Source organism: Leuresthes tenuis, unplaced genomic scaffold (genome assembly GCF_036924035.1).
Source record: "Leuresthes tenuis unplaced genomic scaffold, fLeuTen1.0.hap1 SCAF_3, whole genome shotgun sequence".
In the NCBI taxonomy this organism is placed as follows: Eukaryota; Metazoa; Chordata; class Actinopteri; order Atheriniformes; family Atherinopsidae; genus Leuresthes; species Leuresthes tenuis.
In genome coordinates, this window is record NW_027325357.1 from 1,207,538 (window position 1) to 1,219,960 (window position 12,423).

Consider the following 12,423-nt stretch of genomic DNA (forward strand, 5'->3'; position numbering starts at 1 on the left):
TTAAAATAAAGCAAATGTTAAATATTTCAGGGTTCCATCAGATCATTTCATATCAAATTCCAATAACTCTGTTAAGGTCCCCCCTTGTAAAAATCAAGCTTGCATGTGTGTTTATAAAAGAGGTTTATTGCATTAATGTGACTGCCTGGATGCACACACATCCACTGATGTTTGTGTGTCTATTCCCTGAATGATGAAGATGGTTTCTCGTCTGTCATAAACGAAATGTTGAAACTGGAGGCGCACTTTTAAACTGCGTCTGTGGGACTTTAAAAACATAAAAACTCAAATGTTTGACACTTTGCTCTGCAGGTTCTCCTTCAAAGAGAGGACGCTGGCTGCTCAGGTAGCTGCTGGCCCTTTAAGACTCTCACTGTCGCCTTGGTAACAGTCAGGAAATAACACCAACCGTCTTTAGCATGTAAACATCTGCAGGTCTGAGCTTTTCATGTCAGTGTTATTATTAATTTTCCCACTGACTCTGGGGAGCTGTGACTTCTCTGTCACACAGGAAGGTGAGAACTCAACCAACATTTATCTGAACCCTCAAATGACGTCGCGTCCGTTAGCTTTCGTGCTAACGTCTGTAAGTGGGCCGTTAGCTTCCATGCTAACGTCTGTAAGTGGGCCGTTAGCTTCCATGCTAACGTCTGTAAGTGGGCCGTTAGCTTTCGTGCTAACGTCTGTAAGTGGGCCGTTAGCTCCCATGCTAACGTCTGTAAGTGGGCCGTTAGCTTCCATGCTAACGGTGTTTTAACTCGGTTTGTGTTACACAGCAGATGCTCGATATCAAACCGTCCATTTTAAACATTCAAACCCACCAGGATGGTCGGTGTGTTCACGTCGTGTCGCTGTTTTCGTGCTCGGCGTCGCTGTCCATGGTGCTAGCAGAGCGCGGACAGCTGCCGCAGCCAGACTTAACAGAGAAAACACATTTATTTCTCTGACAGCAGCTTTTAGACACGAAGCTTCTTTTTTCCTGTGGAAACGAGCAATTTTCAGTGATTGTCTGTCGTTAGTACAAATTCGGCTAAGTTTTTGGTTCCAGTTGTGTTATTATTTCCATTTTGAACTCGTTTTAAAACTCCACATGGAGATGATCTGAACCCTCTGTAGCTTGCTTTGTTAATGAACTATGATCTGTTACTGAAAGCAAATTACATGGCCTTTTTTTGTGATTTTTGTAATCTGTTGGGTTGCAAAACACGGGATCAAATATGAAAACTTGACAACTTAAGAATCCAACATTATTATTAATAAGAATAAGACAATCAACTCAGCCAATACATTTTTATCTCCATGAGTATTGCTTCTCTTTAAGCATTTATAAACATTTTCTCTGAAAAAAATAAAAATGAAAAAACTGTTCTCCATCTTTAGCACTTACAGATGCTCAATAAATGATACTGGCACCAAAAACAAGTGTACACTGTCCGTCCATTTTCTTTACACCTTAGTATAGTTCAGGGTCGCAGAGTGGGGGGGCTGGAGCCTATTCCGGCTGCCATTGGACAAGAGGCCTGGACAGGTTGCCAGGTTGGACATTGTGTAAAATATTTAACTAGTTTTCATTGAGTGATTTGCTTCTGCTCCAACACTTTGTGGCATATTTCGAGTAACTATGAGCGAACATCTGGGCATTTTTCAGAGCTCACTGACATGGAAAAGAGTTCAGTCGTTTTAACAATGTCAGAAATGTGTTGTAACCCTGTTGTCTGCCTGTTTCTGAAACCAATATGTCACAACCTTCATGTCTTCTGGTGTGCGAAGGGTTAACTTTGTGAGCCAAGAGTCTTTTCTGTGACTCTCGTTTGTTTCCAGGAGAGGAGCAGGAGCACTGACAGCATGAAGCCTGTGCCGTGCACAGTCAAACCTCCGGTCTACCTGCAGATTGGAGACTGCAAAGCAGACACAGCTCACTCTGGTGTCTGCGTGGTTGACGTCAGCCTCCCCTTTGGAAAGCCTGTCAACGTAAGCTGCCACACACAACAGAAAGCTACTCAGAAACAGCATCAGCCTCGTATTCACTCACTGTCCCACTCCAGCAGTTATCCACTCCCTAAAATCTCATCTGGAATCAGAGAGATGTTCTCAAGAAAATAAATCACTCAAGTTTACATGCAAACACAAGTATCAGGATGGTTTTAATCACTTCATACTTAAAAAATGCTGCTAATGTTACAGTATTCCTGGTAATGTGATGCTGGAGGATGATCAGAACTTCTGAATCACGTAGGAAGTGACGGCTGCTTGAACTTATTTCACTTTCAGGTATCAGGCAAGCGGATCGGGTGGTGCTCTGCGTGATGAGAGACCCGGTTTGAGAACATAATTCATGAATGCAGGAGGAAAATCACACACCCAGTTATCTACCAGATAAATGCTTGGAAAGGTGTCAAACTTTGTGGTTAAGTGATGAAATTCAGCTGTCTTTCGAGTTGAATTTTGCTGGGACACTGATGTGTCCGGACATAAGCTAAAGACATAACCTAACATAAGCTAGCTAAGCTAAAGAGCAGCACAGATCAGCTCTAACTTGCTAGTTTCTCAGTCCATTGGTTTGTCACAGTTCATGCATATTAGCTGCACATCCCCACCCAGCATCTGGTTCCTACGCTGTTTAACACTGAAGTCACTGACCTCGCCTTTCTGACACCGTCAGAGGTCTTCTTCAGATTCAGAACAGAAATCACACCAAATGTTTTGTAATACATAAAATAAAATACTTCTCGTAGACATGTTAGCAACATTAAAAACTCCATTTCTGACCTTGTGGGGGACTTTGATAAAAAACAAATATCCAGGCTGGATCAGGAGCTGCAGCAACTAAACATTTTATTGACTTTTAAATCATTTATGCATCATGGAAAATCAAGGCAGAGGATATATTCCTCCTCTCTGGGGACGTCGGTCTTATGTTTGAGGTTAATATGTCATCTTAAACTCAAGCATTCATTTGTTTGCAGTTGCATTCATTTGTTTTACTGGAAATAAATGTCGAGCTGAGGCAGAAAACGCATCACGTCTGCAGTCTGCCACCGGCTCTGTTCTATAAAGCAACAAATATGCACCCGTATAAAAACCTTTGTGCAGATATAAAGCAACATTTCTGGCTCCAAAGGGACTTCCAACATTTTGGGCACTGACCTACTTTTCAGCATTTATTTCTAATTATGACTCAGTTTAAATGCAGTGATTCCTCATTAACTCAGAGCCTCGGCTTCAAAGGAGTGTGCCCCCGGCTTGTTTTAAGTTTGGCTCTGGCTCAGAATGCAGAGATCATATCATCAAACAGCCGTGTTTCACCAAGGCGGGACGTTTTCCACAATCCCCGTCTGTCTTTCAGATTGAGGAGATCAGCTTTAAGAACTACTACACAGCCTACGTCACCGTGCGTTTGTTGAAAAGGGGCCCCGGGCAGGAGGCCCCCGCCAAGTGGTTCACGGCCCTGAGAGACCTCCCACTGATGGACAACCCCCACACTGAAGGGGGGTCCCAAGACTACTGCTCCATTCACAGGACACAGGTGAGTCAGTTCATCCACACACTGGGGGGCACCTGGCCTCGGCCTGTTTCAGTCATCTCCTCCCCAGGTGCACGTTTGGTCAGGAGAGAATGACTCAAACAATCCTAAATGACCCCCAGGTGTGAAAGGTCTTTCAGTTTGTTATAAGCAGGAATTTTCCACCAACTTCGTAGAACTAAAGAAGCATTTTGGATGAGAGATGAAACGTCTTCAAGAACCAAGAGAAGGAAAAGTCCAGCTGGCCTTATTCAAGCTCCTCAGAGTGCTGCTGAAATGATGAAGAGGCACCGTAGGTCCAACATTAACTTCCCCAGAGGAATTCTAACGAACTCTGTGCTGACGACACAACTTTCAGTAAAATGTGACTAAATGCAGTTTGACTTTTAAAATGTACGTTAATAATAAAGATCGACTGCTCCGTGTTTGATAAATAATAATAATAATCGTTCATAAACTTCCTGCTGCTAATGTCTCGGTTCCACGTCCCAGAGGTCATCTGCAGAGGTCACCTGCAGAGGTCAAGAGGACCCCTGCAGAGGTCACCTGCAGAGGTCAAGAGATCACCTGCAGAGGTCACCTGCAGAGGTCAAGAGGACACCTGCAGAGGTCACCTGCAGAGGTCAAGAGATCACCTGCAGAGGTCACCTGCAGAGGTCAAGAGGACACCTGCAGTGGTCAAGAGGACACCTGCAGAGGTCACCTGCAGAGGTCAAGAGGACACCTGCAGAGGTCAAGAGGACACCTGCAGAGGACACCTGCAGAGGTCAAGAGGTCACCTGCAGAGGTCATCTGCAGAGGACACCTAAGTCACTATGCCCATTTGGAAAATACAGTTTAAAGAATGACAACCAGAACATCTTAAATCTAAGAATTTGTCCAGAGCATGAAAACCCAACAAAGGCTCTGCGATCGGGTGCCTCTGATGCTGTTCTTTAACGTTCTGTTTCAGATGCAGGTGGAGTCGGAACATGTGGTGTCAGTAAGACTGATCCTGAGACAGCCGTCCTCCGCCTGGCTGACCTTCAGTCTGGAAGACATCAAGATATTCCCTCATGTGGAGCTGGTCAGTCGTTTTTTTTTTCAGTTTAACTGTGTTCAATGTTTTAGGGAAACGTGTTGATCTCAAATACAGTGAAGGAAAAATGAGACAGCGAATCAGTGACTGTTCAGTGACTGTTCTGTAACTGTTCTGTAACTGTTCAGTAACTGTTCGGTAACTGTTCAGTAACTGTTCGGTAACTGTTCGGTAACTGTTCGGTAACTGTTCAGTGACTGTTCGGTAACTGTTCGGTAACTGTTTGGTAACTGTTCAGTGACTGTTCGGTAACTGTTCAGTAACTGTTCGGTAACTGTTCAGTAACTGTTCGGTAACTGTTCAGTGACTGTTCGGTAACTGTTCAGTAACTGTTCGGTAACTGTTCAGTAACTGTTCGGTAACTGTTCAGTAACTGTTCGGTAACTGTTCGGTAACTGTTCGGTAACTGTTCAGTGACTGTTCGGTAACTGTTCGGTAACTGTTTGGTAACTGTTCAGTGACTGTTCAGTAACTGTTCGGTAACTGTTCGGTAACTGTTCAGTAACTGTTCAGTGACTGTTCGGTAACTGTTCGGTAACTGTTCGGTAACTGTTCGGTAACTGTTCGGTAACTGTTCAGTAACTGTTCGGTAACTGTTCCGTAACTGTTCGGTAACTGTTCAGTAACTGTTCGGTAACTGTTCCGTAACTGTTCGGTAACTGTTCGGTAACTGTTCGGTAACTGTTCAGTAACTGTTCGGTAACTGTTCCGTAACTGTTCCGTAACTGTTCCGTAACTGTTCGGTAACTGTTCGGTAACTGTTCGGTAACTGTTCGGTAACTGTTCGGTAACTGTTCAGTAACTGTTCGGTAACTGTTCGGTAACTGTTCGGTAACTGTTCGGTAACTGTTCGGTAACTGTTCAGTAACTGTTCGGTAACTGTTCAGTAACTGTTCGGTAACTGTTCGGTAACTGTTCAGTAACTGTTCGGTAACTGTTCGGTAACTGTTCAGTAACTGTTCGGTAACTGTTCGGTAACTGTTCAGTAACTGTTCGGTAACTGTTCGGTAACTGTTCAGTAACTGTTCAGTAACTGTTCGGTAACTGTTCGGTAACTGTTCGGTAACTGTTCAGTAACTGTTCGGTAACTGTTCAGTAACTGTTCGGTAACTGTTCGGTAACTGTTCGGTAACTGTTCAGTAACTGTTCGGTAACTGTTCAGTGACTCTTAGTGAAACCAGTGAAACTTACAATCTAACAGTTCATTGATGCTAAAATGACCAAGTGACTCATGCAGCTGATAATTCAGTGTCTGATTGGTAACATATTGCTTTAAGATGCTAATTTTTGAAAAAATTAGCAGCATTTGGATTCGTTCTCTTCCTTCCTCTGTAGCTCCATGATGGCCACAGCCCCATTCCTCGTTACATTTGTAAATGTGAGCCTTGAAGTAACTATTGACGTATCTTTGTGTTTACATTAAATCTGAATACTTAATCATTGTTTTGATTTTTTAACTGAGGAATGAAAGAATGGGTAATTTTCAGCAGAAGGTTGCTGGTTTGATCTCCATCTCTACCCCGTCACATATTGAAGAATCATCTGGAAATATGCTGAACCCCACACTGTCCACCAATGGGATCCTCACTTGAAAGTTACTTTGGATAAAAGCTTCTACTACGTAAATAAATGTAACGTCCTTGATGTAAAGAGAGCATCAGTCAACACTGAAGTTCTGTAGATTCTGGTCTGAATATGTGGAGGAGATCAGAGGAAAAGACTGGAACATCAGTGCTGTTCTGGATGCTTCCACCAGATGGTGCCAAAGTACGCCCAACATTTGCTGTTTTCTTTCTTCCAGGACCCAGAGAAAGAGGTTTCTGATTGGTTGTCTGACTTGATTCTCGTTGATCAACACCCTGATCTGGAGGTACACATGTTGTGTCTGAATGTGTGTGTTAAGACCCAGAAGCTATATATGACAATATGGGTTTTTACATGAGTACAGCCTGCAGTACTTCACATTTTATTGGCTCATTCGTAGACTTTTGTACTCACTATCTGCAACTTGAACTACTTTTGGAATGAACTGGGATGGGCAGAAGGGCTTGCGGGGGCTAATCCTAGCAAGGCGCTAGCACCAGCTACAAGGCGCAGTGTTTCAGGCCCGAAACACTTCTCACATCAGATAAACCTGTAAAGATTCTTGGATTATTTCCACCATCACAGTTAAACATTATTCGGTGCACTGGGCTCACTTTAACTGAAATTAAACTGAGAAAATAGCTCAAATGTGTACGTGTTTTTTTCCATGCATCATCTAACAGACGTCTGTTTTGTGGCTTCTCTTCAGGGCCTCCCAGACCCTGAGACAGTTTCCTCCAGTATCCAGCAGATGTGGGCTCTGACTGAGGTGATGCAGACCAACCAAACTACAGCCTCAATCGGACGATTTGATGTGAGTCCAGTTCTTCAGCTCCGTACAGGCTGTAGGGATAGACAGAAGTCTTAAGAGGAAAGGCAGTACCTCTTCTTACCAAGATCTGACAGGTCTTTGTCAGCATTACATGAACTTCTGAGATAAAAGCCTTGAGCAGATCTATGAAAAGGCTGCGCTGTATGCTTGTCATCTAAAGTTTTATCAAAGGAGAACAATTATTCCCCTTTTCCACCAGTTCACACAGGTCCCAGGCACCTTATTGACATGTCTGTGAAATTATTTGGTCCAATTCCTCACGGATCAAGCACAGCAGCCCTCTCTGTACTCTGTCTGTAGCACTCTGCTCTGAGGCGGTCGGGTTTTCATGCCGTGGCTGCTAACGCTCACTCCGCCCCTCGGTTCGGCGTCAGGCTGCTACGACAGCAGTTGAGAATGAGCACTGGTCCATTACTGCCCATATGTTTGAGCCAGAGTCAGACCCTGAGAATGTAATATAACACGAGCTGCTGTATAAATCATTTATTTCAGCATCGTTTGTACCTGCATGAACTAGCGGTTAGCAGTAGCTCGTGGTTAGCAGTAGCTCCCGGTTAGCAGTAGCTCCCGGTTAGCAGTAGCTCGCGGTTAGCATTAGCTCGTGGTTAGCATTAGCTCGCGGTTAGCAGTAGCTCGCGGTTAGCAGTAGCTCGCGGTTAGCATTAGCTCGTGGTTAGCAGTAGCTCGCGGTTAGCAGTAGCTCGCGGTTAGCAGTAGCTCGCGGTTAGCATTAGCTCGCGGTTAGCATTAGCTCGTGGTTAGCAGTAGCTCGCGGTTAGCATTAGCTCGTGGTTAGCATTAGCTTGTGCTAATCGGGCAAAAGAAACACAAAGCACACATACATCGTCTGTCCTTTCCCCACGGATGGTCGGCATCGATCCCTCTTTTAGGGAAAGTTTTGCTGCCAGTCCTGCATTATACTGACCCAAAATGTTGAAGCAGTCCATGTCAAAATGTCTGGCACACAGACAGGTTTATGCCGACCGTGGCCAGAACTTAGCCGTCAAAAATAAACTTTATCCACTCCCGTCGTAGGTCCTCTGAGACTCGGGTCTTATGCTGGTCACTGCCGCCAACAACAGAGCAACTGACATGCTTAGCTCTCAAATTCACCATACTGCCATCTGTTTTTCTTTGCTGATGAATGAAATATGGGCACCTCACCTTAGCTTTGCTGTTTTATAACCTTTGGGGGTGGCGGGTGGAGACTGGGTGTTGGCCACTGCTGGAATCTGAACTCGCCCAGACTAGAGCGGGTTTTACTTACAAGGAATTTACAAAGAAAGTAAAACTTCACAGTAAAATTTCACAGATAAATGGCAAAAACAAATTGTGAACTGTGCTTTGTTGCTGCAGGTGGATGGATGCTACGATATCAACTTGCTCTCCCTGACGTAACAAAGCTGACACATGGAGGCCTTTCTGCCTTGTAGGACAACAGGAGTCAAGTGTGTGCAGCATGATGCTACATGTAAAGCTACATTTTAACGATAATGTGACCGTATTTAAGCATGGAATCAACAAGTTTTTGTTTTTTAATAGGATTATAGGTTGGAAATGTGGAATTACACCTGATCATTGACTCTGAAGATTTTAACTACAAGCTGCAGGAAGTTATAATAAGTCTTAAAATACAATATTTAAACACAGTTACATCATCATGAGGCACCTGAATGTGTAAAAACTTAGGAAACATGAAAAAGAGCTCTGCTAAATGTATGTAATACTCACCACTGACACAAGATGGCAGCAGATTGTAAAAAGTAGCTGCTGCTAGTTTTAACCGATGACCTGGAGAGTGTTGATGGTCCAGGTTTGTTCTTATTAGAACGAAGGGAGTTTGTTTTTCTGACACTTATCTGGATGCTCACTTTGTTACTAATCTGTAAAACACAATGATGTAATCAATAACAATAAATTATGCAAATCTGACAAATCTTTGTCAAATTATTCAGCTGTTTCTACTTTGGTTTGAGATAAAAATGTTCCTGCTGCAGAGTTCATTCCATCTGTTTGTTTTTCATACATGTGTTCAAATAAGCTGAAATTATTCTTACGATGACTCTAAATAAAGGCAGTCAGCTCAGACGATGCAATCGGGTGACAGGTTTAAGTATCTGGTGATAAACTAAATCAGATAAGCACAGGTGTAGTTATAATGGTGGTGGTGCAGGTGGATGTGACGGTGCTCCATCAGGCGGTCAACAGAAGTGAAACTGAAGCGGTTCTGATCTACAGACATTGATTTAGGAAACACGACCAAAGGGGCTGAAATGAATCACTTAATTAATTAGTAAAGCTGAGCTCAAATTATAGCAAACACAGAAGAACCAGTGAGAGATACTGAAAAAGTTCAGGATCAGGGACAGGATCAGATATTCTGCCTGCTCAGAGTCACATAGACTTTTTAAACTGTCGGCTGATCTTACAGTTTGTTGCATTTATTCACTCAATTCCTGGTAAAAACCCGCCTTTTCTTTAAAAAATGAGCCGGTTCCAGTCTGTCTCTGGCAGCTCTAAGTTGTTCTTGGCTTCACTCAGATTAATTTCACTGTTTTTGGGCCAGATCCTGCTTCTTATTTCTTAAAAACTGTGTTTCTTGCATGCTAATAGATTTTCTGATACATTTACATAAGGCAGAGTTTGACTTCGTAACAAACAGAAGTCCTGAAGGAGCTGAACTTTCTGAACTTTCCTTCATTCATAAATACAAAGTCAGTTGTTTGGGTTTGAGGAGGACTTAGTTCAAATACTCCACCAGCACCGTCCATCACTCTGAGCCAAAGTCACGCTTGGTCTGTCTTTAAATGAATGTCTATAAGCAGCTATAAAAGTCAGCGTGTTGAATGGTGAAACAAATAGCCTGCTGGAGGCAGACAACATGGCAAAGGAACATCTGCTCGTCACCCTCCTGACATTTCTTTACAGGGAAGAGTAGAAAAGTGCTAATATTTACTCTCTTTATGTGTGAATCAACTCTGAAACAACCGAATCCAAGTCAAATGGTAAGTAATTAGAAAGTTTAAGTTCCTTAAAATGATTTATTTTTCATGTTTTTTTGGTTTTGTTTATTCATAAATAGTCCGTCATGTTATTTTGCTCTGAAGCTCCCACAAAGGAACTACATTTATCTTAAATGTTCCAGGAGAAGAGCTGAATTCATCTCATTTTTTTGCTTTCATCATATGTTTCTGCCCTAAGTTATACAGATGTTTTCTCTGGTGGCCTTATTGTTTGAAACTAAGTGATTAACTGATCAGCCGTACGTGTTTTTTATCCTCTCGCTTGCTGTGAACAGGCAGGAAACCCAAAGAAAACTTAATTTTGTTCTCATTTTTTTACCAAACAGGGTAAAAAGCTTGAGTCCAGCTCTACTTCAGGTTGCCATAGCAACATCTACCATCAGAAACACACACAAGAAAAGAGAGAAGTGATTAAAAACTTTTAAAAAAACATCATAGAATAGCCTTTATTGTCATCGAACAGGCAACCTCTGAAAAAGCATCTCTAAAAAGTAAAAAGCATTAAACCTAAAGAATAATGAATAATTTATACACTAATTATTTCTAATTATTACTGGGTCTCACACAGATATTATTGCGGTGTGTTCAGATGAGAGTTTACTGTCGGACGGGAGCTGTTTCTCAGTCTTTTCTTCTCTGCCTTCTGCTGGACGGCAGCAGGCTGAGCAGGTGGTGAGCCGGGTGGAGGAGGTCTTTGATGCTTTGCCAGCTTTAGAGCGCTATCACGGGCTTGCAGTGTCATACAAAGGGGGCAGTTTTTTTGGCTACTTTGATCACCCTCTGAAGCTTCTTCTGCCCCCCGCTGTGCAGCCAGAAAACCACACAGTGGTGGAGTGTGAGGGTGCTCTCTTTGGGTTTGTTTCTCCTCGGGAAATGGATGCGCTGCCGTGCCTTTCTCACCTCTGAGGTGGTGTTCTCCGTCCAGGAGAGGTCTTCAGATATGTTTCTGTTTCTGTATTTATCAGACGCTTTTATCCAAAGAGACTTACAAATGAAGATATAACAGCTTTATAAAAAGCTAACAATAAGCTACATAGAAGGAACCCACTAGGAGTTCCAAGGAACTGTCTCCATGGCGACACGTCGTCCTGTCCTTGTCAGATGAACAATATAAGGTGTCTTCTTTTAAATCCCAGTGGGCTTAATTAGCTGTTTGCTGCTTTTCATAAATGAAAACTTGCCGTTTTCTTATTTTTCTACAACAAACTGATTATATTCTGATGTGAGCCGCAGGATCCCTTTTGCTGATATAAGTTTATCTAAATGTTTTACTTTGTCACAGCAGAAATGATTGTGACAGATGCAGGAAGATGTAATCTGTGTTCGCCTCACATCAATAAAACAAATATTATTGTCTCCGCTGTTTGTGCAACTAAGCAGTTATCAGACGATGTTAACTTGGGGAAGAATAATCTACAGACTGTTCAGTGCTGCTGCTGGAGTCCCAGCGGTGCTACTTATACACCGGCTCTTATTTCATTTGAATAAGCCAGGATTCTCCCGATGTTTCCTCACCAGTGCTGACTGAAATAAAAAGTTATTTTTATTCCTGATTTACCTTTTTAGAGAGCAGGCAGATAGCTGCTTGTGCTGCAAACAGAGCAAACATCCCAACAGTGACGGTTTTTAGGTTTTTGGTTGGACTCACATACTGCGGCAGAACTGAAGAGGATTCAAACAATAAAATCAATCCAGTCAACAACCACCTCACTGAGCTTATTGGTCTTTGAGTGTAATATTGCTGTGAAACTTTCTTTGGTCCCCTGGTGGTAACATTAGAATAAACGAGTCGGACCTGGTGGGATGCCGGTGATTTTGCCTGTGGTTTCAGTTCAGCTCCAGTTTGTTCTCAGCTTTGTCTTATTAGTTAGTTAGTTAGTTATATCTAATCTAAACCTGTTAGATCGTTGGTTACAGTCAGTCTTGGTCTTTGAGTGTAATATTGCTGTGAAACTTTCTTTGGTCCCCTGATGGTAACATTAGAATAAACGAGTTGGACCTGGTGGGATGCCGGTGATTTTGCCTGTGGTTTCAGTTCAGCTCCAGTTTGTCTTATTACCGTGATCTGCTCGTAAAGATGGCTGAGACCAAAACGGACGCCTTATTTCCTGTCATTTTGGAAGACTAAATGTCACACCCTAATGAAGTGCGGGCCCTGGTGCGTCACAGAGTCAGGAGAAACAAGAACTCTTAGTTCAAACAAAAGTTTCTTGGTTAACAGAAAATCTCACACAGAGAAAAACCTGGCCTGGTGAGCAGGGAAGTCGGCCAGCAGGATCGGAACAAAGAACCAAGGTACTCCAAGAACTGAAAATAATCCACAAAAACGCTAAAGTTCAGGATCCAGGTGAACCAAACAGACATAACAAATACATTAACACAC

General features: G+C 42.8%; 1 protein-coding gene across 1 annotated transcript; it reads left to right on the forward strand.

Annotated features, from left to right (window-relative positions):
• The first annotated feature begins 386 nt into the window (after nt 1-386).
• On the forward strand, nt 387-8,939 carry nicn1 (nicolin 1). Its single transcript, XM_072383066.1, has 7 exons — nt 387-515; nt 1,822-1,971; nt 3,347-3,526; nt 4,476-4,589; nt 6,403-6,471; nt 6,895-6,999; nt 8,374-8,939. The coding sequence occupies exons 2-7, from the start codon at nt 1,846-1,848 to the stop codon at nt 8,413-8,415; spliced, it is 636 nt and encodes a 211-aa protein (XP_072239167.1). The 5' UTR covers nt 387-515; nt 1,822-1,845; the 3' UTR covers nt 8,416-8,939.
• Nucleotides 8,940-12,423: the final 3,484 nt, after the last annotated feature.

What these genes read in the sequence shown, in the direction of transcription:
- nicn1 (XM_072383066.1), top strand. Translation starts at nt 1,846, where the DNA reads ATGAAGCCTGTGCCGTGCACAGTCAAACCTCCGGTCTACCTGCAGATT. An exon ending in CCTTTGGAAAGCCTGTCAAC is followed by an intron (nt 1,972 to 3,346) that starts GTAAGCTGCCAC and finishes TCTGTCTTTCAG; the next exon opens with ATTGAGGAGATCAGCTTTAA. An exon ending in ATCAACACCCTGATCTGGAG is followed by an intron (nt 6,472 to 6,894) that starts GTACACATGTTG and finishes GCTTCTCTTCAG; the next exon opens with GGCCTCCCAGACCCTGAGAC.